The sequence below is a fragment of the Pelodiscus sinensis genome, chromosome 2 (assembly GCF_052426305.1).
Source record: "Pelodiscus sinensis isolate ZL-2025 chromosome 2, ASM5242630v1, whole genome shotgun sequence".
NCBI lineage: Eukaryota > Metazoa > Chordata > Testudines > Trionychidae > Pelodiscus > Pelodiscus sinensis.
In genome coordinates this window covers 41651343-41678115 of record NC_143053.1, presented here as the reverse complement: position 1 = coordinate 41678115, position 26773 = coordinate 41651343, and the positions used below count along the sequence as shown (strand labels likewise).

The window sequence follows — 26773 nt, the reverse complement described above, 5'->3', positions numbered from 1 at the left end:
ATTGAGTGTATAGGAGAGATTGTCTCGCTGCTCCTCATTCTGGTGCCTGGCTCCACCATGGCCTCTTACCCCCAACTGCCACATGTAGTAGTTGCAGAGAATTTCCTGTTTAGCGCTTGCAGTGCCAGGACGGAGTCTGAGTGACTATGAGGATAAATGGAGAAGTTATACAGGGATGGAGCATGCTCCGTGCAAGTGAAATCTTAGGCAAATTTAGCTGCCAACTTTTAACATGTCTCTATTAAGCATGTTAAAACTGCAGTTTTTTTGAGATTTTTAAATTTGCCAAATTTGGGTGCATTTTTATAGAGTCCCCCAAAGCACTAGACCACATCAATAAAATAGTTGGAAGATTTTTTAAAATGGGTCAACAACTTATTTTCCCTATTTTTTTTCAGAAATGGCTGATCAGTTTTAGCGGAAACTTTAAAAAAAATCATCTTGTGAAAGACACTCTGTGTGGTAAATTTAAGCCCAAACAGACAATAAGCCAATGAAAACAGGCAAATGTCAGGCAACTCTAATTACAAGTAACAGGACTTTGTAGCACTTTAAAGACTAACAAGATGGTTTAATAGGTGATGAGCTTTCGTGGGCCAGACCCACTTACTCAGATCAAATAGTGGAAGAAAATTGTCACAACCATATATACCAAAGGATACAAGACGAAGGATCAATGCCCACAGAACAGATATCAGACAGGATCACAAAGAAAAAACAGTTTCTTGCCATTTCAACCAGAAAGGACATTGTCTCAATGACTTGATTACCTGCATCCTGCTTCAAAGGCCTTTTAAGACTTCACTTGAAAGAGAATCCTCTGAACTGTCATTCATGCTTAAATTCGACACTTTACACTCCTTTGAATAAAGACGCTAATTATCTTACCCATTACAAAGATAGCTTCCCCAATTATCACTGCTAATATCATTAGCTCACAGACATTTACCTCCCGTCCCATCCCCTTTCTGTTCTGAAATTTGATTTGTCCTTTTCATATGTGTTCATTTTTTTAATTGTATCCTTTAGTATACATGGTTGTGACAATTTTCTTCCACTATTTGATCTGAGGAAGTGGGTCTGGCCTACGAAAGCTCATCATCTAATAAACCATCTTGTTAATCTTTAAAGTGCTACATAGTCCTGTTTTTTGTTTCAGCTACACCAGACTAACACGGCTACATTTCTATCACTAATTACAAGTGGCACTATCATTTTAATATAAGATTAATAACAATTTGCAGTTCAGTAAACAATTATTTTAAAAAAAATACTACAGTGATGTATTGTGAAGATTAAAAACTGACAGATATGATCAGTCTTGATACTTGTTATTGTTTAGGCTTGTCACTCTTGGCAGAGTCTTTTAAAGAAGACATTCTACAGTGTAGCCAATGAAAATGAAGAACTAGATACAACTGAAGCAAATAAATGCAGTCAATACCAATAAAAAAGTTACTGGATATTCTATGACTTTAAAAAGTTTAAAGGAATAGATTAGAGAGAAATATTAATTTATAAATTATCACATCACATGCATCATTTATTAAATTAAATATTCAGATAAAATTCCAGATTGTAAACATATTGTAAAGCAAGTTTGTTACAGTGTATAATATGGAATAATTCATTTTAAAGAATTCAGTAGCAAAAATAAGTTGAACAAATGATAGACCAGGTAAGTAGTGTATCTCTGCTATGAATGGAACTATGTTAAAGGGTTTGTTTTGATAGACTTTAACACTAAGAGAGAGAGCTCAGATTAAAATTTACATGAAAAGTAAATTTTGTTATTGTCATATAAATAATAAGGAAATATATTTTCCTATTTTTGGATATTCTTATATGATCACTGAAAAAAGTGGCAAAGATTATTTAAATGTACTTATTAATTAGGTCTTTTGTGGTCAATCATTCCCTTACCTGACATTACCATATTTCATTATAATTTGACATGAGGCCAGCAAGGGTTTAGAAATAATGTGTATTTTGAAGAAAAGTGACAAAGTAAAGTTTATATATTTTACTTTTCTGTAGTAAAATGACTACAAACAGCAGAGATGCAGTGAATTTGGCACTAAAGTGTGATATCCGAGTATCCAAGACATACTGTACAGTTTTACATCCTTTGCAGTATATTTTAATAGAAAGGGCACTTTGACTTCAATGGGACTACTTATGTGAGTAAGGTGAGGTTTAATTTATATAATGCTTTTAAAATTATAAGTGTTGCATAATTTATGAATCAACACACCACTCCTGAGAGAGTCGATATAAGTAGGTATTAACACAATTTCATAACTGAGGAAACTATAATAAAATGATGATGCATCCCAGGAGTTAAAAAGATGATCCTAACAACAACTAACTAAGGACTTGTCCACACTGAAAACACTGCAGTGGCACAACGACACTGCTGTAGCCCTACATCAATGGGAGGGTTTCTCTTTGTAGCACATTGGGACCTAAATTTAATGAGTAGAGTTACTGATCACTGGTCAGTCTTTCTTTGACTAGACCAGTGTTTCCCAATTTTATTTGGCTGAGGAACCCTTTTCAGCTTTTCAGAATTTCAAGGAACCCCTAGGTTTGTCAAGGGAAAAAAAAGGGAGGGGAGCAGGAGGAGAGAGTGACCCACCAATTCATGAAAATCACATTCCTTCCCCGAGACACCCCCCCACCTCTCTTCTGTGAGGCCTCATCTGCTCTGTTCCTCTCCTCTCCATCACTTGCTATCCCCAGCCCTTATACCTGTCTCAACCTAGTGAGAGTGAGGTGTGGGGTGGGGTGGGAATGAGGGATTTGGGTGTGGGAAGGGGTGAGAAGTACAAGCTCTGGGAGGGAATTTGGATGCAGGAGAAGGGGCTGTTGGCTCGGGGAGGAGGCTCTAGGCTGGGGAGTGTTGGGCTCAGGCGGAAGGTTGGGGTGCTGACCAAGCCAGGGCTTGTGGATGTGAGGGTTTGCGAGTTTGGGTTGGGTATGTGAGGGACTCAGAGCAAGAAGGTTGGGGGTATGATAGGCTCAGGACACAGATTTGTGATGTGTGGATGGTGGAGGAATGTTGTGGCAGAAGACTGAGGATGTGGGGATGCAGGAGTTTGGGGATGTGAGAGGCTCAGGACAGGGGGTTCCAGTGTATGATAGGCTCAGATTTGGGGTCAGGTGGTTCAGGAGTGTTATGATGCTGCAGTGAAATGGGGGTTTGGTCCCAATTGGGGGCTTGTTGGCCAGGCTTCATTTTGAAATAAAATAGTATGTCAAACTCAAAAGGTTTTAGCATTGTCTTTATATATGAGAGGGGTGAGGAACCTGTTTTGAGTCAAGGGTCACTGACCCACAGAAAAGTCAGTTGGGGCCACACAAGTGAGATGCAAAAAACAAAAAAAAGCTCCTCCAAAAAACCCCCAAGCCTCACTGTTGTGGTCCCAAATGTGCTGGTGGGGGTAGGAGACAGAGTGCTAGCGGATACTGGGGCTGAGGAGAGGGTGCTGCTGGATGGAAGGATGCTGGCTCAGGTGGTGGGATGCTGGGGCAAGGTTCTGGGGTCAGGGACATGGTCCTGCTGGGCGCTAGGGTGACTGGCAGGGTGCTGGGACAAGGATCAGGGTGCTGCTGAGTCTTGGGGTATGAGGCAAGGTGCTGGGGCCAGGGCGGTGCTAGGGTGGATGGCAGGGCTGCCAAGGAGCGGGATAGGGATGGGGTGCAGGATCTGGGAAGGAGGTGGGGGACGGAAGGGAGCAAGGTCTGGGTGGTAGGTAGGGTGCAGATGCAGGCTGGATGTAGGGTGTCTGGCCAGCAGGAGGAAGCAGGAGCAGGTTGGGGGTAGGGTGTCTGGCTACAAGGGAGAGTGCAAGGAGCGGACTTGGATAGGAGTTGGACCTTCGTGATCTGGCACCGTCTGGCCCTGACTGGTCCCAGATGAGGAATTTTTGGACCAGGGGAGGTCATTTCAGGGCTCCTGGTTTTCCCCGTCCCCCCTAGGCTTCTTTGCACCTCTATCTCCTGCAACCCAACTGAGCTGCCCACCCCTGCTAGTTCCCTGAACCTCCCCCAAAACCATCCCCCACAATCCAAGGGAGTGCAGCACCAGTTCCCTGCAGCTCCTCACAGCCCAGCTGAGCTGCCCGTCTTTTCTGTATGCCCTCCCCCATCCACCTCAGCCCAGCTGAGCCCTGCACTGGTTCCCTGCATGCCTCCCCCCCAGCACAGCTGAGCCCCGTTTCCCTGCACCTCCTCCAAGCCCCACAAAACTGCTGAGCCAAGCGCCGATTCCCTGCCCCCTCTCTCCCCTTGAGTCTAGCCCCGGTTCCCGGCACCTCCCTCCTCCTGCAGCCAAACTGAGCTCTGAGCTACACACACACACACCCCACCCCACCCCACAGCCCAACCCAGCCCAGCTCCCGGACCTCCCCACTCTGCAACTCAGCTGAGCTTAATTTCCCTGCACCTTCCCCCAAACCATGCAGACATGCTGAGCCAGCGCTGATTCCCTGCCTCTGCCTTCCTCCCTCCCTTTGGCTGTGTCTACACTGGCACGATCTTGCGCCAAAATTTGCTGCATGTCTACACTGGCCGTGTGTTCTTGCACAAGTACACTGTCGGTCTCATGTATGAAATCAGGGCTTCTTGCGCAAGAACTACGATGCTCCTGCTCTGGAATAAGCCCTTTTGCGCAACTATTCTTGCGGAAGAGGCCAGTGTAGACAGGCAACATGAATTTCTAGCGCAAGAAAGCCCTATGGCTAAAATGGCCATCAGCACTTTCTTGGGCAAGAGAGCATCCACACTGCCATAGACGCTTTTGTGCAAAAGCACAGCTCGCACATGGCAGTGTGGATGTGTTCTTGCACAAGAACTCTTGCACAAGATGTTCTTGCGCAAGAAACAACAAGTGTAGACATAGCCTAAGAGTTTCCTCAGATGAGCAAAATGAATTTTGTGTTCTGCACCAGTACTGAGTTCATGTGGCTTGTTTGGATGTGCAACCCAAGTTATTAATAAATATTTTTAAACCTCTACCTTTTCCCTCTGCTGCCATGTTTCCTCCCCTTGCTCCATCAGCTCCCCTGGTGCCTGCTGCACCCCCACTCCGCACCCTCCTCTGCTGTCCTCACTCCTGCTCTTCTCACTGTCCTCAGCCCTCCTGCAACCTCCCCCCTTCACCTGCCCTTCTCTTCTCCAGTAGCCCCATTCTGATCATGTGAGCTACCCCTCCTCACCCCCTCTTCTAACACCTCCCTCTACAAACCTGCCCTGCGTCTCTCCTCTGGTGCTGGTCCCTCCCCTGCAGGTATCTGCCCTTCTGCTTCACCCCCAGAATCCCTTGGCACCTGCACCTTCCCTTACCCCTGCACCCTCCTGGTGCCTCCCCCTTCCCTCACTTCCCCTGCCCCCTTTTTCCCTGATGCCCACCCCTCACCACCCTTTGCCCCCATTCCCCTCATGCCCTGTGCCCTCACACATGACTTGCTCCATCCCGGCCTTCCTCATGCCCACCCCTTCTTTCAAGCCTTCTCCCAGCACCTCCCCTAACCCCTCTAGCCCTCAATGCCCTTATCCTGTCCCCTCCCAGCATCACCCTGTCCCCCTCCCATTGACACTTCCCCTCCTGCCCTTTTCCTCATTGTCTGCACTTGGCCCCCTGGCATTTGTCTCTCCTCCACCCCTGTCCATTTGGTGCCTTCCCCTCTGCCTCCGCACAAGCACCTTCCTCTCCCAGCCCTTCCCCTTTCCCTCTGCACAATCCCCTCCCCCTCCCTTTCCCTCTCCCTCTCCTGTACCTTCTGCCTTCCACTTTGCGGGGCCGGAGTCTGTGCTCTGTCCCCGGACTCCGAACCCGCAACTCAGCCATGCGGCTCTGTACAGCACCCAGCAGGTTTAAAATCCCAGGCCATGATGTTATGTCATGTCCGGGTGTCTCCCCATCCACTGGTTTGAGCGTGCTGCGCAGGGCAGCAGCAGCCAGCAAGGGGGAGCTCAGTGAAGGTTGTGCATGGGAGGGCCAGGACCAGGGCCAGGACAGGGGAGAGACACTCTGGGGCTGGGGTGGGAGGATGTGCGAGGGGGGTCAGGACCTGCTCCAGCTCCAAATATTGCTGGAGCATGAGCACCACAAGCCCACACAACTCACCCCCCCCATGCCTCTGCTGGCTAGCCGTCTCTCTCTCTCTCTTTTTCAGAGGGGGCGGGGGAGCGCTGGCTCCTCGCGGAACCCCTCGTTTTGCTCCGCGGAACCCCAGGATTCCCCGGAGCACCAATTGGGAAACACTGGACTAGACTAAGGCCTGGTCTACACTATCAAGCTAGGTCAACGTAAGCCACAATGGATATGTCTAGACTACATGGCTTCGTCGACAGAGCCATGTAGATGAGTTTACTAGACATAGCAAAATGAAGCGGCGATTTAAATAATCGCACTTCATTTACATCAAAATGGCCACTGCGCTGCTGTGCAGATGATCAGATGATCTGGCACAGCGGGGCAGTCTAGACGCCCCGCGATCGACAAGGGAAGTCTTGGCTGCCCCGCTGTGCCAGATCAGCTGATCGTCGGCATAGCGCAGTGGCCATTTTGATGTAAATGAAGCGCAATTATTTAAATCGCCGCTTCATTTTGCTATGTCTAATAAACTCATCTACATGGCTCCATCGACGGAACCATGTAGTCTAGACACACCCCTTGTGATGACCTGGTTGTACATGTGTCTACACTTAAATTTGTTTCCCACCAATGTAAATTCTGAGAAAGTGCTGTGGTTGATGCAGTATGAATGTAGACACTGCCTATATTGACCCTAAAAGTTCTCCAGTGGCTGTCCTGCAATGCCTGACACTGACTACTCTTATCACAGTTGTGAACTCCACTGTCCTGGGGTCCCAGAGGCTGAAAGTTCCTTCACTTCAAATCCTGCAGTTTTTTTGAAATGCTGTTTCCTGATTGTGCGAGCATACCTACTAATTTTCCATTACTGTGTGCATCTGCCAACCGGTCCATGCAAGCTGTACATTCCAGATGCACTCCAGCCTGGACTTGATCAAAGATATTGGGCCTCTTGGGCCTATGGGGAGATGAGGCTGTGAAAGCATGGCTACAGACCAGCTGTAGAAAAATGGGCATTTACAAGCAGATTGCAGAGGGGGAAGCAGGAAAAGAGATATGATTGGAGTCAGCTGCAGTTTTGTGTGAAAGCAAAGGAACTCTTGTCAGGCATATCAGAAGGCCAGGGAAGCCAATAGGCAATCCTGTGCTGAGTTGCCACTTTTACAAAGAGCTGCATGCCGTATTTGGCAGGACATTTGACTGGAGGTCCAGTTCTGCCATGAGCCAGGACATGTTTGAGACTACATCACAGTCCAGTTGATCCTGGCAGTCAAGCATGGCTGAGTCTGATACATGGGAAGGAACTTTGGATAAGTGTATAAATCTCTCCCATTATAGTGATGGCTTCTCTCAGCTTAGCAGGACACAGCTATTGACTTATCAATAATGTACTTGTTCTAGAAGAGATAGCAGCAAAACAAAGAAAGGAAGAGTTACCTGCTTTTCATTCCCTGTACAGCTAGGTAAGGGGAGACACAACATAGACTACAGAACATTTGGCAGTAGTGAAAGTACCCACTGAGTTGTTATAGTACACTCTGTCAACTCACAGGATCAATGACAAATATCGTGGAATAATCATAAATGTACAGCAAGCACCATATAATCATAATAAGTACATAGGCAGCATCATATTACTAGATGTGCAGCAAGCACCACACAGTTACTAACAAGTCTTCAAACTGCAGGACCAGAAAAATGCACCACAACACAGTAGTTTGTATATTAGAGTTTAAAGAGAAGCTAGATAATTTCATGGAGGTTAGGTCCATAAAAGGCTATTAGCCGGGGGATAAAATTGTGTCCTTGGCCTCTGTTTGTCAGAGGCTGGAGAGGGATGGCAAGAGACAAATCGCTTGATCATTGTCTTCGGTCCACCCTCTCTGGGGCACCTGGTGCTGGCCACTGTCGGCAGACAGGATACTGGGCTAGATGGACCTTTGGCCAGTACGGCTGTTCTTATGTGTGCCTTGCTGTTAAAGTCCTCTTTCAAAGCATCTCTGAGCTGTGTTGCTCTGTGCCTTGTGAGTAAACACTGCCAGTGCCAATGCAGTCTACCAAATCCACATTCATCTTTCATTCTGCAACTGTTGAGCAAGCTGTTGAATTTTTCCTTAATGCTGCTGAGATGACCAGCATATAACTTAATGAACAAGGGTTCACTATTGGCATTTCAATATTGCCAGTGGTAATTTTCTGATCAGGAAAGAAAATCTGGACTTGTAACTTTCTGAAAAGTCCTGTGTTCTTAAAGATGCAAGTGTCATACACATTTCCTGATTGGACAACATTGATGTTAGTGATCCACCAGCACTTGTATAATCACAAAAGTTAGCCCTTTCTGTTGATGTACTCTATGGCAAGGTGGATGCCAAAATAGGGATCTGCATGCTATCTGTTGCTTCACTGCAGTTCAGAAACCCCATTACTGCAGATCCATCCACTATGTCATGCATGTTGCTGAGAGTCACAATTCTGCATAGCAGGAAATGGATTAATGGCCCTGCACACTTGCATGACAACTGCTCCTGCAGTAGATTTTCCAATTCCAAAATGATTTCTACTGGCCAGTAGCAATCTGATGTTGCAAGTTTCCATAATGTGACAGCCACTTCCCCACGATCAGTGCTGCTCTCATTCTGGTATCCCTACACTGGAGAGCTAAGGCACGTTTGGCACAGAACCCGGAATGTGGCTTTGTGTTTCCAAAAGTTAAGCTTGTCTCACCCCAAGCTGCATTATGATGCAATCCCACTAGCTAGTGCTCCTTTCTCAGGCCAAGAAGCAGCGCTCCACTGCTTTACAAACACCACCAACAATCTTAAATGATCCTTGCTATGTCCTACAGCAATCAGGGAATTATCATGTTCCTTGTGACTCTGCAGATATTGGAGGATCATGCATTTTGTGTATACAACACTTATGACATTTCTGTAAGCTCCATACAGCCGGTCCCCAAGTTGCGAACGGTCGACTTACGACCGTTCGCAGTTGTGACCAAAGCTGTCGTAAATGGTGGACCCCGAGTTACGAACGCAATCTGCGCTTACGAACAGCGTGGTTGCGTGTAACTCAATGGGGTCCAACTTACGAACGAACCAAGTTACGACCAATTGCTTGGTCCGTAACCAGTTCGTAAGTTGGAGAGAGGCTGTAGTTCTGTCAGAGACTGCAGAAATATGAATTATACCAATTTTCAAAGTAAACCTGTAGTAAACCTACAGTTTAAGACTGCGAAAAGTCACAAGAATGTAAATGGACATTACACCATATTAGACACTTTGTTTTTTAAATACTTCTGTATAGGCTGAAGGTTGGTGCTTGGTTTTTTATACAGCATAATGAAAGTTGTACCTTTCATTGCAGAATATTCAGATGAGAAAGAATCAAGCTCACGATAAATGCTGCCAGTTTGAGCCATAAAACTCACTGTTTGATGTTCAGTTTGATGTGGTAACTTCCCTATTCAATATTTTTTTTCCTTTTGCTTTCAGGCCAGGTCCTTCAGTAAAAATGTTCCTGTTAAAGCATTTCCTGCCTTTCTGTATACAGTAAGTATGGTAACAATGCACTCTTTAAGTGATAGACTAATTTTGGTTTGTTTAAGTTTATAAACAGTAATGCACTTAGTTATTTGTGAATTAGCACAGGTTGGACCTTCCTGGGCCAGCAGCCTCTAGACATGAGTGGTCCCAGAGAGAATTTACGGGACCAGAGGTGATCAGGCCTTGGAATCTCCTGGGGCTCCCCTCCTGTCCACTGGCCTGGCTAGTGCACTGCCCGTGGTCGCTGGTGGAGCATCACTCCCAGCTGCTGCCCCCCTCCAGCCAGTGGTGCTCCCTTCCGCTGGCTGGCAGCGTCTCTACATTCCCAGCTGGGGGCTGGGGAGTGGGCGGCTTCCCTGTCTTGCCCTGCTACAGCTGTTGGCCGCTGGCCAGGCTCCCTGCCCCAAGGCCACTTGCCCTCCGGGCTGCCTGCTGGCTGAGCCCCCAGCTGTAGGCAACCTCTGTGGCTTGGGCCAGAGAGTCCTGAACCACAGAGGTTCAATCTGTAATAGATTTTTTTTTTAATTTCACTGGGCATTCTGGGACCCTAGTACACCTGAGAATCATGTCACCTGTCTAGGCGCCTAAATATAGATTAAAGATGTCTAACATGCCAGTTGTTTTATTTTCCATTTTTAAGGGCACATTTTCTCAAAAGGATTTCTTTCCATGTACTCATATATACTGTCAAAAATTGTTTAGATGTCTAGAAAATATTTCATATGCTGCTGTTTGTATATTATGTTTATTTGTGTACATTATACATATTAAACCTCTTTTTTTTTCTTTTCTAGGTTGCTTTAGAGGATTATTTATATAAAATACAGAAAGTAGATTTCAATGTATTCCATCCAAGCTTACATAAGAAGAGCACGTTACTACCGTTGTATTTGTATATTAGATCCTGGAAAAAAATATATTAAAAACAGACTTATATCATATCGAGTAATTTTTTAAACTGATAAATTGTATAGAAATGCTTTTTGTTAAATAAGCAACTTCATACATTTTGCGAACTCTTCTGAATTAGAAGTAGCATATGAGTGTAAACTGTAGCTATTACCTCGCTGATCATAGGAAAAGCTTGGTTTTTTGTCAATAATTTAGGCAGATGTGATTTGGCAAATACATAAGGAGTGGATATGTACTGTTCTAAGGTTGTGGTCATTGTTGTAATAACCATGTCAACTCACAGGGCCATGGACAAACAGGATTATGGATTTGCTTCAACATGGAGTTGATTAGGAATAATTTGTTTTATTAGTCTTACTGCGTCACTGCTACTACAGACAGAATGCACATTAGCAAGCACTAAAGAGCAATGTATATGAGTAAAAGGTACTTGGAATGATTATGTCCCTTCTACAGTTGACATGTTTCCAGCTGGGGGAATCCAGGGCACCCCCCGAGGTCTAGGTCTCTGGTAAAACTCATGAGGCACAGGACTGCCCACACTGGTTATGTAACAGTTGTTTACTGGGTGTGTACATATTGGCTCCACGTCACTTTTAGCGTTCTCATGAGCTGAGACCACGGTCAAACTTGTTTCCCGCTTAGTAGTTTCCCAGCTCAAGTGCGTGGGTTAAAGCTGATAAAGGCCAGCTGGTGTTTCTGTTTACAGGGTTCAAGGCTGTACTAGGCTGTGTACTCCAAGGATGGAAATATCCATCCTGGCCTACTGAGCTGCAGGCCCCAGGTATGGCTTCTTATATGACACCATACCTTATTAATTACTTGGGCTAATCCCTTGTTAATACTACTTACGATTTATTCCTGGCATCGTACTCTAGCTGCTAAATGCTTTCCTAACATAAAACATAATTCCTGCTTACACTTGATACTCTGGTATTCATCTAAGCATTAATATTGGTATATTACAAATTGCACATTACACAAAGCAACATTGCTTGTATATGCCATTGTTTGACTGTACCACTACTGAAATCCTTGATGCTTTCATCTCCTCCCCACATCTTTGTTCTTCAGTCCCCACATAAGCAGAAACTTGCTTATGAGATATGCTGGATGTTCACACTTCAACTCTTGATGGAGTTACTCCAGGGGTGGGCAAGATCCAGCCCGTGGGCTGGATCTGGCCAGCCAAGCCTTAGAATACGTCTCACAGCCCACACTGCCAAGACTCTCAGACAAGGAGCCTCTAGATGTGGCCTGACCAGTGCTCAATAGAGGGGAATAATCACTTCCTTCCATTGGCTGGCAGTGCTCCTAATGCAGTCCAATACAACATTAGCCTTCTTGGCAAGTAGAACACACTTTTGACTCATATCCAGCTTGTAATGTAACAGTTTTTGGGAACACCACTGAGATGGTGAAATCAGGGTAAATTGTTTAAAGACAGGGCTACTTACAGCCCAAGACTGGGGGTCCTCCACTATAAGGCACTCTAAACCAATCAGAAAGAGCACTTCTGCTTGCCACACTGGACAGCAAGAAGTCACATGAGCAACCCACTTAGACACTCCAGCTTTTCCTGTGCCACAACCAGAATCACACCTTACACCCGTGGTCACCAACTGGTCGATCGCGATCAACTGGTTGATTGCAAGGGCTCAACCAGTCGATCGCAAGGTGTTTGGGGGCCACCCCATTTCCCTCCACCCCCGAGAAGCCCCACTAGCTACCTCCAGCAAAAATGAAGGTAGTGCCAGCTTCCTGCGGGGTGAATGGAAGCCCTGCAGCTGCGTGCCGCTTCTGGGGGTTGCGGAAGTGCGCTGGCTGCTCCCCTCCCTCAGGTCTGTGGCATGCCAGAACTTGCAGGAGGGTGAGGGGGTCCCCAGAGGAGGTGTGTGCCGGGGCTTCCCTCCTCTGGGGGGGGGGGGAGAGGGGAGAGTCCTGGGAGGAGGCTGGTGCAGGGGACTCCCTGCCCCCACTGGGACCCTGTCCCCTGCTGCAGAACCCTGTCCCGTCCCCCCAGCACCCTGTCCCCTCTCTTCTGTTCCCCACTGGCACCCTGTCCCCTCTCCTCTGTGCCCTGCTGCAGAACCCTGCCCCCACACCAGCACTGTCCCCTGCCCCAGCACCCACTAGCACCCTTCTCCAGTACCACGTCCCCTGCTCCCACCAGCACAGCTGAGGCCACATTAATGAGGCTGGGGGGTGGGGTTTTTTTTTGCATCTCCCTTGTGTGGCCCCAACTGACTTTTCTGTGGGTCAGAGACCCCCTGACTCAAAACAGGTTCCCTGCCCTTTTAATAAATAAAGACAATGCAGAAACTTTTGTGTTTGATATAGGGTTTTTTGGGTTTTTTTTTAATGAAGCCTGACCAACAAACCCCCAATTGGGGTCAAGCCCCCATCTGGCCACAGCATTATAACACTCCTGCACCACCACCCCCGACCCTAGATCTGAGCCTATCATACACTGGAACCCGCTGCCCTGAGCCCCTCTCATACCCCAACCCAAATTCCTGCACCTTCACAGCCACAAGCCTGTGGCTTGCTTAGTACCACAACCCTCTATCTGACCCCAACACTCCCCAGCCTGGAGCCCCCTCCCCAAGCCAGCATCCCCTTCTCCACCTCCTCCTGCATCCAAATTTCCTCCCAGAGCTTGCACCTCTCACTGCTTCCCACACCAAAATTCCTCATTCCCACCCCAGAGCCCACACGTCCTGTCTCAACCTAGTGAGGGTACGGCTAGACTGCAGGGCTGCACCTAGACTGGCATGATTTTACGGAAATACTTTTAACGGAAAAGTTTTTCCGTTAAAAGTATTTCCGCAAAAGAGCGTCTAGATTGGTCCCGGAGTTATCGTTATAACGATGCGCTTTTGCGCAAAAGCATCCCACCAATGTAGAAGCCCAGAACCATTTTGAAGAGGGCAAAAGGGCACCAGCTCTTTCCGGGGGCAGGGGCTGGAGCTCCTTTGAGACACGTGCTTAAAGGGATCTCCCTGAACAGCTGTTTCTCTCCTGCTGCGTGCTATAGGACCTCTTGCAGGGACTGACAGCCATAGCAGTTTTGGTGGTTGCCCTCTGCCTTTTTGGACACCACTGCCTTTTGTCACTTAGTGCCTCTGCCTGTTTTTTTTTTCATCTCCCTTGTTTTTTCTGCCATGGAGCCAGGGGTGGCCTTGTGCCTGCTCTGGCCCCTTCTGGCCATTTTGGAGTGCCTGCAGCTGGTGCCCTCCCGTTCCAGGACCTGGAGACGCAGATTGCTCTGGACTCCCTCACCAGGGAGGCCATGGCGTCCCTGTGGCATCCCCACCCCAGGGTGGAGAGGCCACTGTGGAGACTGGACACCTGTATGGGCTGGTGGGACAGGCTGGTCCTGGGGCAATGGGACAAACAGCAATGGCTCCAGAATTTTTGTATGAGAAAGTGGACATTCCTGGAGCTATGTGCCTGGCTCGCCCCTGCGCTCCAGAGAACCACCACCCGGCAGCGGGCACCCATCCCCGTCAACAAGAGGGTCACCATCGCAGTCTGGAAGCTGGCCACCCCGGACAGCTACTGATCAGTGGCACACCAGTTCGGGGTGGGCAGATCCACTGTCGGTGTCATCGTGATGGAAGTAAGTTCCAGGGGGAGTGGGGTGGAGGGAGGGTGCTGCACTCCATGCCCAGGGGCAGCCAAGACTCCAGGCTGGGTCACTCAGGAGTTTGGGCTGTCCCTCCCTTGCACAGGCCTGCTGGTGGGGGGTGGGGGCTGGTGTGTGTGTGTGTGCGTGAGCACATAGGGTATCACGGGGGTGGAGGGGCCAAGGGAGCGCACACTCACCCTGCCTTATGTGATGTGTTCCCCTGTGTTTCTCTGCACCCTTCTGCAGGTCATCCATGCCATCAACGACTTCCTGCTCCTGAGAGTCATCCGCCTGCGCAATGTGGACGCTACGGTGGCTGGCTTCGCTGCCCTCGAGTTCCCCAGCTGCGGGGGAGCCCTGGATGCAACCCACATCCCTGTCCGGGCCCTGGAGCATCGAGCGGCCCATTTTATGAACAAGGAGGGGTACTGCTCGATCATACTCCAGACCCTCATGGAGTACCGTGGCCGCTTCCTGGATGTTTATGCGGGCTGGTCCGGCAGGGCACATGACTCCCGCATACTACGCAACTCTGGCCTGTTTCGCAGGCTGGAGGTGGGCACCTACTTCCCCTGGCGGGAGTTTACTGTCAGGGATGTGCCTATGCCCATCTGTGTTATCGGGAATGCAGCCTACCCCCTGCTGCCCTGGCTAATACGGCCCTACACGGGGCGGCCAGACCAGAACCAGGCCTGGTTCAATGACCGCCTCAATCGGGCCCGCAATCAAGTGGAGTGCACCTTCGGCTGCTTGAAAGCCCACTTCCGGTGTTTGCTCACCCGTCTCGAGATGGAATCCACCATGCGGACGCACTGGGCCTAGAAGGAACCCCAGGCCTTCTGGTGCCACTGCAGGTCCAGCTCCACGCGCCGAGTGATGGCTGCCTTGACGCGCTCGATGGCCTGCACGTGGCACCGAAGGAGCTGGTCCCAGTGGTGGAGCCACCGTCTCAGTGGTTGGGTGGCTGGGGGTGCTGCTGCCACCGCTGCTGCAGGACTAGAGGGTCCCCGGCTTGTGCTTGGTCCTGCTGCAGGGAACAGAAGAAAGGATGGGTCAGTCAGGCAGCCCGGCCACTATCCCCACACCTCATGCCCTCCACCCCTGAGCCCAGGTGACACCACAGTAGTATGGCTTGGGCCCACTCAGTTACCCCCTTCCCCCCCCCCCGTGTTGTATGTTTGCATACAGGACCGCCCTTGGAGTAGGGTTCTTCTCCATGTATTGGAACCACCGGTCTGTGTCCTGGCCCCATGGAGGGTGGGAGGGCGCTTGTGTCATGTAAACCTGTGCAACTCCCTGCCGGTGGAGGCTGTGAGGCTTTAGGCTAATCAATGGTGTTTGACAGGGAGCGACATGAATCCCCACATGGTGCCTGGGAGCACATCTGGCAGACGTGGTCTGGGCTCTCAGATCTCCATCACGTGGATGTCTCCTGGACGGAACCAGGGGTGACTGGGGAGCATACCATCCTTGCAGCAAAACTGAGGTGGCCCTAGGGCCGGCCCGAGCGCTTCCCCCCTCCCCCTCCTGTTAGCCCTCACACACATAGCCCAGAGGCATGTGTGGCCGCAGTGGGGACTTCCCTCAGGAGGCCAGCCAAGGAACCGGGAGCAGGCGAGGGGCTCAGTGGGGGCCACGCTCACAGGGCTGTGATGCTGTGGTTTTCCCAGGAGCATCTGGCTGTGCCTCACAACCAGGCATGGGACAGTGTGCCGTTCTGTGTGCTGCACCCTTGTGGAGGTGCGGGCTCTGGCCTGAGTCCCTGGGGCCCTAGTTGGTTCCAGCTGGCATCCACCCTTCCCCCCTGGTCCCGCCAGATGTGTGAGAGCAGCACGGTCCCAGGCGTGCCCTGGAGCTGCCTGCCGCGGCCACATGCTGCTTACTGCCTAATGCTACACAGCGTGCAGCTCACGTGGCCTGAGTGACGTGCTCTCCCTCCCCCCCTCCCGCCCTTGTGAGTGTAAAGTGCAACACTCACCGGTGGATTCTTTCCCGGCCTCCGAGGATACACAGGAGACGTCGGGACTGCCGGAGGGGGCCTGCAGGGTGGCAGTGCTGGCCTCGTCCTCCGACCCGCTGCTAGTGTCTCCTTCCCCCGCCTTGGTGGTCCTGGTGACGGGGGGGGGGGGGGGAGGCGGCGCATGCTGCTGTCCATGGGGATGTCTGGTGCTTGCGGTGCTGGCTGGCCTAAGATGGCATGGAGCCATCGGTAGTGGGGACAGGTGTGGGCTCCTGCCTCCTGGCCCTCGCTGGCCCGGACATAGCCCAGGTGCAGTTCCTTAACTTTAGCCCGGACTTGCTCCAGGGTCTGGGCTGGATAGCCCTGCTGGAGGAGCGCCTGGGCCATGCAGGCAAAAATATCTGCGTTCTGGCGCCGGGAGCGGGTGTCGTGCAGGGCTTCCTCCTCCTGCCACAGGTCCATGAGGACTTCCAGCTCCCCTGACGACCAGGATGAGGCCCGTCTTTTTCTGGCCCTGGGGGCCTCCTGTGTTAGGGATGTGGGTGCCTGATCCCCCCCGGAGCTGCCATCGTGCTCTGGGGTGGCTGCTGAGGATGGCAGGGGCCATGTGGCAGACCTCTGGCCAGAGGTCCCAGAAGGGCTCCTGCCTCGTGACCTTAGCAGCCTGCATCTGCTTTAAGGGGGCTCAAGTTACCAGGAAGTCCGGGAGCTAACTGCGGCTACGGAGTCTCGAAGAGGCCACTATGGCTTTTTTCCATTTAGCCTGCTTTTCCGCAAAACGTCTTAGCTGCCTGTCTACACTGGCCCTCTTGCGCAAAATCATTTCCGAAAGAGGGCTTTTTCCTGAACGGGTGCGTCAAAGCATTTGCACAAGAAGCACTGATTTTGGACAGTAGAACATCAGTGCTCTTGCGCAAAATCAAGTGGCCAGTGTAGACAGCTGGCAAGTTTTTGCACAAAAGCAGGCACTTTTGCGCAAAATCTTGCCAGTCTAGACGCACCCCAGGAGTTTTTCCAGGATTCCAGAGATATCCTGAAAAAACTCTTCCGCATCCAGGGATGCATTTCTTGTTCTGTTTTTTTTTTTAGTGGAAGAGCAAACATGCTCTTTTGGTAATGCCTATATTCCTCGTTCCACGAGGAATACGAGGGATTCCAAAAGAAGGGGTTTTTCTAACATTTGGTCCAGTCTAGACAGGCCAAATGTTGGAAAAATCTCTTCCTACATAAGAATTGGGAAAAAAGGTGGAAGTGTAAAGTGTGTAAGGGCTGGAGATAGCAAGTGGTGGAGAGGAGAAGAATGGAGAGGGTGGGGCTTCAAGGAAGGGGTGGGGTCTTGGGCAAAGGATGGGGTGGTAGATCTTTGCTTGTTCTGAGATTTAAAAAGTGATCTTGGGTGTAAAAAGGTTGGAGAAAACTGCCTTACACCAATGAAAAGTTATGAAAACCAATCTCATCAAATCCAGATCGGTTCTTTCAATCCCAAAGGACCAGCCATGTTCCCAGGTCAATTTGTACCTCAGATCTTACCAAAATAGCTAATACTTTAAAATCTAAAGGTATATCAATGAACAAAAAGGCATTAAAAGTAAAATTGTTAAAGGAAATAAATTGCATTCACCAATTACAAAGTTCCTGGTGCAGGCTTGTAGCAGAGAAGGAGTAATCTGCTGTCTTATAAGTATCTGGAATATATCCTTCCAGGCTCAGTTCATAGCAAAGATGCTCCTGGAGTGGCGAGCTGGAGTGAATACAGGAATGAAGATGTGACTGACGACCAGACTGAAGACAAAGACAGATGAACCCCCAGGGCCAGAGCCGGCTCAAGGTACGGGCTGACCGGGCTAACGCCTGGGGTGCCCAGACCGGGCACGGGTGACGTCACACATGCGCCGGGCACCTGAGGGTGGGGCCATGCATGCGCCATGTGCCCGGGGCGGGGCTGTGCATGCGTCGCACTCCATTCCCAGAGCCCGGGGCACACAAATGGCTCGGGCCGGCCCTGCCCAGAGCCATCATTATATCCTTGCCCATGTGGAGGGAATTCCATTGTTTTCCTTGTGTGAAAGTACCTCCCAAGATGGAGTTTGTCACATAAGCAAGTCACGGTCCATGCACGAGTCTGTCCTTTTTTAGGCAGCAGCCATTGCCTACATGCTGGTCTGAACATCCACAATAATGTTCCTCAAATACAGATTGGCATTGTCAGTGAAGTACTGCTAGTCATTTGAGGGCAATCCTAGGGGTCCCGCTGGGCTGCTGGCTGGAAGCTGCCTAGGTTAAACACCTCCCAGCCAGAGCCTGCCTCTGGCACCCCACCCCTTCTCACAGCCCAACTCTCTGCCTCAGGTCACCTCCCAAACCATCTCCACTCTTCCCCGACCTTCACAACTCCCAGACCCTGCACACCTCTTACACTTCTCCTTCAGTCCAGAATCCTCTCCTGCATCCATACCCCCCCTCCTGGACCCTGCACCCAATTCTCCTGCCCCAGGTCACAACTTCCTCCTTCACCCAAATTTCCTCTCAGACCTGACACCCTCTTCTGCACCCCAATCTCCACCTCGAGATCCCTTCTGCACCCAACCTCCATCTTAGACCCTGGGCCTCTCCACAGAAAAGTGCAGCTCTTGATCACTTATCAAAATCTTGGGAGTGGCCCCTCATCAAAAATTACTGCCCACCTGTGAGTTACTCCATGTTTCAGTGGGGACTATGTGTTCAGCATCATTAAAAATCATGCCCTAAATGTTCAATATTTCTGATCTTTGATTTTTTTCATAAATAATGCTTCCTGAAGTCCATTTTTGTTTGTTGTACAAATCATAGTTTCCTTTGCTGTCATCCTTGTCCTGTTGCATAGATACTTTGCATTCAGAGGCTTTTCTTTCTTTTTTTTTTTTTTAAATCAGGATTAATCTCCCCCAGATGCTTGGTTATATAAGAACGTGCTGTGTTTTTTAGTGCCCAAAATGGTACATAATGAATTTCTGAGGGTCTGAGCCTTAGATTTTTCTATCACAGGATCTGTTACTATGAAGGAAACTTTGGGAATCTAATATCAAACATTTTAAAACAGTTCCATTGGATGAAATACTTAAAACTGTGCTTCTTACTTTAACTATATTTTCAATGATTCACGTGTTTTTTAGTCTTGAATTTCTCATTCAAGCAGTTCCTTTCAGGACTTTCTCTTGGCTCTGTCTGTGTTGTGGAGTAAGAAAAGTTAGCATTAAAGTAAAAAAAGGCATCTTAGGCATAGCGGTGCCATGTATGAATACACTGTTTCTTCTTTCCAGGACTAGACATCATGAAATCTTAAAGGCTCTGTATGGTAATCACCATTCCTCCAGTCAACTGCTACAGCTCATCACTGCTGTGCTTTAATCTACCAAAAGGGTCTGCTTAAAAAAATAGGTACTATGTTGCCACCATAGTGTTCCCTAATGTGTTACTGACAGGCCAGCTAGACATTTTCTCTGATTTATTCTGTTTTTTTTAATATATAAAGCATTACAGCTGGCTCATACTTCAATTATTCCACGGCTGTCTTCCTGGCAGGCTGAGTCAGGGCAATAGAAGTGGTCCTGTCAGTCTTTCATGAAGGGGAGTTTCTCTAGAACAGTGGTCTCTAACCTTTTTAAGCACAAGCTCACTTTTTGAATTTAAATGCAACCCAGGATCTACCTCCGACCCAAATACCCTTGCCTTACCTCCTTTGTGCCTCTTCTCTGAGATCCTGCCCCTGCTCACTCCATCCTCCCTCCCTTTCACCAGGCATGGTCAGAGGGTTGGGGCACAGGCTCTGGTCTTGGGCTAAGGGATTTGGAGTGTGAGATGGACTCTTGAGCAAAGCCTGGGGCAGGGAGTTGGGGTTCAGGATACAGGCTCTGTAAGAGTTTGGGTCCAGGGGGCTCAGGACTAGGACAGGCGCTTGGGGGTGTAGATGGAGGTTCATGATTGGGGTAGGGGCTCAGAACTGGCTCCAGCTGGACACTGCTTACTTCAGGTGGCTCCTGGGTGGCAGTGCAGTGGGGCTGAGGTAGGTTCACCCCTGCTCTGGCCCTGCACTGCTCTCAAAAGCAGCCAGCAAACTCCCTCTATCCCAAGCCCTGTTGTTCCCCTGTGAAGATAGAATATAGGGTTGGAGAAGAAGGGACACCCTGACATCAGTGCCCCCTCTGCTCCCTTCCCTGCTCTGAACAGCAAGCAGGAAGCTCCTGGGGGGCGGGAGGGAGGCAGCTCAAGGCAAAGGACAGGAGATGCTAGCAGTGGAAGAAGAGGCAACTGAAGTGCTGTGCTTGGTAGCCTCTTGGCCAAACCAGTGAGGATCACCTGTCAGAGACTCCAAGATCTACCAGTAGATCCCAGTCTACTGGTTGGTGACCACTGCTCTAGAAAGTTGAAATACAGCAGGTCCTGATACAGTCGCTTAATGGGAGAAGAAGGGAAAAACCCTGCACTGTGGCAAATATATAATCTGTTAATACTCTACTCTGTTTCCAAGCCAGGAGGTCAATGTCCTGTTCCTGTACTGGATCTGAGGAGAGTTAACTGCCAAAGGTACAGAAGAATTAACAAAGAAGGGCTGATCTATGCTAATGTTAGTAATCAAGTGATATAGTGAATGGTTGGCATACTGGTAGAAAAAGCTTATGAGCGAATTAATAAAAAGAGTATGGAATAAATAAATCAGTTATTGTTCTGTTCAGTCACATGAGAGTTTATGGTGATCTCAGAGAATAAAGCAACATGATGAATTACAAAGTAGCAGCAGGCTTTTTAAATCATACAATGTATTTTCTCTCCTATGTCCCCTTTAGGAGTTCAGTTTTGAAATGTAATGTACTCAACACACACACCCATATCAAATATAATTTGAAAATTTATTTTATGTACATTTAGAGGAGGAACTGTCAAGTGGTGTGATAAGGCTCTTTGCTAGATGAAATAATGGTACTCAAAGTGAGAAAATGTCATTTTTACACAGTTCCAGAAATGCCACAACATGAACTTGACTATAAGTTTTAACTGTTTAAGTTAATTTCAACACCTCTATGTGTCTTTGCTGGTCAAAGCTATCAAATGTCAGTGCAGTAAAAGATTTGTATTGGTTTTCCATGGGCAAGTTTTGTTTTATTCCAGAAGTGATGACACTGGTTAGCATAGGGCAAAAATGGCAGATATCAACATTTTGCAATGTAATAACATGAAATGTTTTCACATTGAGTATTCTGAGTTATCAAAGTGTTTCAAAGCAATTATAATTTTCTATATTTTCAATTGAAATTTGCTAAACATAGTGGCTACGTCTAGACTACATCCCTTTTTCGTAAAAGGGATGTAAATTAGACGTATCGCAATTGCTAATGAAGTGGGGATTTAAATCTCCCCCACTTCATTAGCATAAAAATGGTTGCCATTTTTTGGCACAGAGCTTTGCCAGAGAAAAGCACCAGTCTAGACGCTGATCTTGGGGAAAATAAAGCCTTTTCCAAAAGATCCCTTATCCCTCTATGAAATAAGGGATAAGGGATCTTTCAGAAAAGGCTTTATTTTCCCCAAGATCAGCGTCTAGACTGGTGCTTTTCTCCAGCAAAGCTCCGTGCCGAAAAAAAGCGGCAGCCATTTTTATGCTAATGAAGTGGGGGAGATTTAAATCCCCACTTCATTAGCAATTGCGATATGTCTACGTCTAATTTACATCCCTTTTACGAAAAAGGGATGTAGTCTAGGGCTGCGTCTAGATTGACATGATTTTCCGGAAATGCTTTTAATGGAAAAGTTTTCTGTTAAAAGCATTTTCGGAGCAGAGCGTCTAGATTGGCACGGACGCTTTTCCACAAAAGCACTTTTTGTGGAAAAGCATCTGTGCCAATCTAGACGCGGTTTTCTGCAAAAAAGCCCCGATCGCCATTTTCGCGATCGGGGCTTTTTTGCGGAAAGCAAATCTGAGCTGTCTACACTGGCCCTTTTGTGCAAAAGGGACTTTTGCCTGAATGGGAGCAGAATAGTATTTCCACAAGAAGCACTGATTTCTTACAGTAGGAAGTCAGTGCTTTTGCGGAAATTCAAGTGGCCAGTGTAGACAGCTGGCAAGTTTTTCCGGAAAAGTGGCTGATTTTCTGGAAAAACTGGCCAGTCTAGACACAGCCTAGATGTAGCCAGTTTCTACTGTATAATGAGCAGACATAAGTGTATCAGATTTCCTAGTATAATGCTGACTTTAATGGGACACATAGCTTCTTTTAGCCCAGTTAATAAATCTGGCATAAAAAATACAGTGACATAGCCATGAAGACCATATTCAAGTTTGGCAAGGGAGGGGCAATCATACTATCAGCCCAGAAACAGTTTTCCGCAAAGCCCTGTCCTTAGTATAATACAAATACGATGTTTCAATGGCAATTGTTCTTAGTCCACTCAGTTGGATGATAGTCTGTGTTCCTCTTTCATGGTGATGGAACAATGAGAAGAATAGACAAAACTGAATTAGAACATCATCTGGAAGACAGAGTTACTCACCCTGTGCAGTAACGTCTGTTCTTCGAGATGTGTGTCCCCGTGGGTGCTCCACTCGAGGTGCTGGGTCCGTCCCGGTGCCACAAAACGGAGAAACTTCCACAGCAGTAGCCCTGCCGGCCCGCGCATGCGCTCCTGTTGCCTCGCGCCGTTACAGCTGAGCGCGGGCCGGCTCGTCAGTTTCCTCCCAACCGGAAGCATCTGAAAGAGATAAACAGAAGCTCCGAAGCAGGGAGGAGGGTGGGTCGTGGAGCACCCACGGGGACACACATCTCGAAGAACAGACGTTACTGCACAGGGTGAGTAACTCTCTCTTCTTCGTCGAGTAGTGTCCCCGAGGGTGCTCCACTCGAGGTGAGTACAGAGCAGTGGTCAAGCACTATCGGCATCCTTCAGACTTATGGTCTCTGTGCTGTGGCCAAGACTGCTTGCGCCACCTCTGAATCATTCCTCAATATGTTCGCAAGAGCATAGTGCTTGGCAAAGGTGAGCGAGGATGACCATGTTGCTGCACGGCATATGTCCTGTAATGGTACCCCTCTAAGGTACGCAGTAGATGCGGCCATGCCTCTGGTGGAATGAGCGCGAGGTCGTCCTGGTAAGGGTTTGTGTCGTAGGGCATAACAACGTGAGATACAGGAGGTGATCAGATTGGAAATACGTTGTGCGGAGAGCTGTTGACCCTTGGAGCGCTCCGCCGTAGCTATAAAAAGGTGCCGAGACTTTCTGAAGGCACGTGTTCTATGCAGGTAGAAGGCCAGTGCTCGTCTAACATCGAGGGTATGTAGACGTGAGTCTTCTGGCGAGGAATGAGGTTTCGGATAGAATGTTGGCAGAATTATGGGCTCGTTTACATGGAAAGGAGAATTTATCTTCGGAAGGAAGGGAGGGTGAACGCGAAGCAGAACCCCTTGCTCAGAAAATAAAGTGTATGGTGGATTGGCTGAAAGGGCTGCCAACTCACTAACCCGACGTGCTGACGTGATTGCCAGAAGGAATGACACTTTCATTGTGAGCATGCGCAGGTCGCAAGTTGCTAATGGTTCAAAGGGGGGACGAGTTAATGCGTCCAGTACCAAAGATAAGTCCCACGGCTCCGGAGGGATTGTGAAGGCCGGATATAGGTTATCAAGTCCCTTTAGGAACCTCTTAACTAACAGGTGAGCAAATAGCGAATGTCCATCGATGTGCGGGCGGAAGGCCGAGATTGCTGCCAAGTGCACTTTCAACGAAGCATTTGCTAAGCCCTCCGTCTTCAGATGGAAGATGTAGTCCAAAGTATGCTGCACCGGTAAAGAAAGAGGGTCAAAGTCCCTTTCCAGACACCACGCTTGGAACCGGTGCCATTTGTAGGTGTAGGCCTTGCGAGTGATATGGCGTCTGCTATTCATAAGCACATGTTTCACTTCCTGAGAGCAAGTCATTTCCGGTGGCTGAAACTAGTTAGGAGCCATGCCGTAAGATGCATGCGATCAATGCTCGGGTGTAGCATCGACCCGTGCTGCTGAGACAGTAAGTTGGGCATCAGTGGAAGTCGTTGTGGCTGAGCGACCGACATTCTGGACAATTGTGTCAGCCAAGTCTGTCGAGGCCAAAAGGGTGCTATGAAAATCACTGTTGCACCCTCTGTCGCTATCTTCTCCAGTGCCCTCGGAATGAGAGGAAGAGGCGGAAACGCATAGAGAAGTTGGTGAGATCCCCAACTGAGCAGAAGAGCGTCCCCCAGGGAATTCTTGCCGGTACCTGCCCGTGAGCAGTAATGATGACACTTCTTGTTGTGATGAGTGGCAAAGAGGTCTATACTCGGGAACCCCCAGAGACGGAAGAGACCGTGGGCCACCTTGTTGTGTAACTCCCACTCGTGCTGAGGAAGGAAGTGTCTGCTCAGGGCATCGGCGATGGTATTGTCTTTGCCTGGGAGGTACGATGCGGTAAGGCTTATATTGTGGTGGATCGCCCAGTTCCACAGTCATATCGCCTCCGCGCACAGGGATCATGAACGGGCCCCACCTTGTCTGTTGATATAGTACACCATGCATATATTGTCGGTGAGGATGTGGACTGCATGACCTCGGATCCTCTGAAGGAAGTGCCTGCATGCATTGGATACAGCTCGGAGCTCGCGGAGATTTATGTGTAGAAGTGACTCCTGTGCCGACCAGAGTCCGTGAACTCGATGTTGCTGCAGATGTGCGCCCCAACCGATCAGAGAAGTATCTGTTGTGATCTGCACTGTGGGTCTTCGTGCGTGGAAAGGGACCCCTGATAACAAATTTTGCGGGTTGTCCCACCATATTAGTGAAGTCCTGACCTGTCGGGGAATGGACACTGTCTTGCTCACAGCGTGTACCCCCGGTGTGTAGACTTTGAACAGCCAATGCTGGAGGCTGCGTAGATGAAGTCTCGCATGCGCCACCACATATGTGGTGGCAGCCATATGTCCGAGCAGTTTCAGGTAAGTCAGTATGCTGGATCTGGGAGCAATTGAAACCGTATGTACCAAGTCCCGAATCATCTGGAATCTTGTTGCAGGCAAGTATACTCTCGCACTCAGTGCATCGAGTCTCGCGCCGATAAACTCCAAGTCTTGACTTGGTGCCAAGGACGATTTGCCGAAATTGATTATGAGGCCCAGAGCCTCGAATACGGCTGTGGTGGTGGTCACTGCCCACGTAGCCTCCTCGCGAGTCGGGGCCTTTAATAGGCAATCGTCGAGATACGGGAAAATCGCGATATTGAGGCGTCGGAGGTAGGCAGCTACCACTGCCAGGGTTTTGGAAAACACCCATGGTGCTGCTGACAGACTGAAGGGTAGCACTCGGTATTGGTAGTGTTCCGCGCCCACTACGAAACGAAGGAATCGCCTGTGGGCCGGGTGAATGGTTATGTGGAAATAGGCGTCCTGTAAGTCGAGGGACGCAAACCAATCCCCTTTCTGGAGAGCCGGGATGATAGAAGCTAAAGTGACCATTTTGAATTTTTGTTTTCTCAGGTAGCGGTTGAGTCGACGCAGGTCCAGGATAGGCCTCCAACCCCCTGACTTCTTCTGGGTGAGGAAGTACGTGGAATAGAAACCTCTCCCCCAAAATTGAATGGGTACCCTCTCCACGGCTCCTATAGTAAGTAGTCTGGACACCTCTTGCTGTAGCAGAGACTCGTGAGAGGGGTCCCTGAAAAGGGACGGGGAGGGCGGGAAGTGGGGGGGAATGGAGTTGAAAGGGATGGCATATCCTGAAACAACTATGTCGTTGACCCATCGATAGGTGGAGATCAGAGACCAGCGATGTTGATAAGGCCTCAGCCGATGATGGAATAAGGCTACCTGATTGTGTGACGCTCCCGACAAAGGAGTTGCACGCAGTCCCTCGACTGACCCATCAAACCTGTTGCCGGCCCTGCTGTTGACCGGAAGTCTTGCCAGGTTGCTGTCTTCGCTTTTGCTGGCGTTGTCTTGGTCTCTGTTGTTGATTTGGCTTGGGGGGGAATGTTGCGTAAGAGAAGGATCTCTGTTTGTTGTAGGGCGTATACCTCTTACGTTTATACGGAGGCGTATACATGCCAAGGGTTCTAAGAGTTGTACGGGAGTCCTTGCCCGAGTGGAACACCTGATCAGTGGACTGGGCGAAGAGAGACTGACGATCGAAAGGTAAGTCTTCCACTTTGCTTAATAACTCCCTCGGGGCAGTTGCTTGGTGCAGCCACGACCCGCGACGCATAACTACCGCAGTAGCCGTGGCTCTAGCTGCTGCATCAGCCGTGTCTAGGGCGATCTGAAGCGCTGTTCTGGCTGTTGTGTAGCCCTCTTGTATTACTGCCCTCAAGATCTGGCGTTTTGAGTCTGGTAGGTGCTCTAGAAGAGGGACTAATTTGGAGTAGTTATCGAAGTCGTGATTGGCAAGAGGGGCGGCGTAATTGCTCATCCGGAGAACTGAAGTGGCAGAAGAATACACTTTTCTACCCAAAATGTCCAGGCGTTTAGCCTACTTATCACTTGCCGTATTTTTATTTTGGGCCGTCTTTGATCTTTGCTGGGCGGCGTCCATAACAAGGGAATTGGGCTGGGGATGGGTAAACAAAAAGTCCATCCCTTTTTGATTTATAAA

At 49.0% G+C, this 26773-nt stretch overlaps 2 protein-coding genes across 7 annotated transcripts in view; one reads left to right on the top strand and one right to left on the bottom strand.

The window, feature by feature from the left end:
* Positions 1–10875, top strand: part of NDUFAF6 (NADH:ubiquinone oxidoreductase complex assembly factor 6) — a 35127-nt gene extending 24252 nt beyond the window's left edge. For 5 of the 6 annotated variants that reach the window (XM_075920345.2, XM_075920346.2, XM_014578998.4 and 2 more), the window contains exons 8-9: positions 9595–9651; positions 10440–10875. In XM_075920345.2, coding sequence (XP_075776460.2) covers positions 9595–9651; positions 10440–10568 — 186 coding nt within the window. In that variant the 3' untranslated portion in view covers positions 10569–10875. Of the gene's footprint in view, positions 1–2037; positions 2190–9594; positions 9652–10439 lie in introns of all 6 variants that reach the window. The other variant, XR_012901308.2, reaches the window with a different exon arrangement.
* The window catches only part of LOC149525248 (uncharacterized), a 41927-nt gene that overhangs the window by 2250 nt on the left and 12904 nt on the right, over positions 1–26773 (bottom strand). The window lies entirely within an intron of this gene.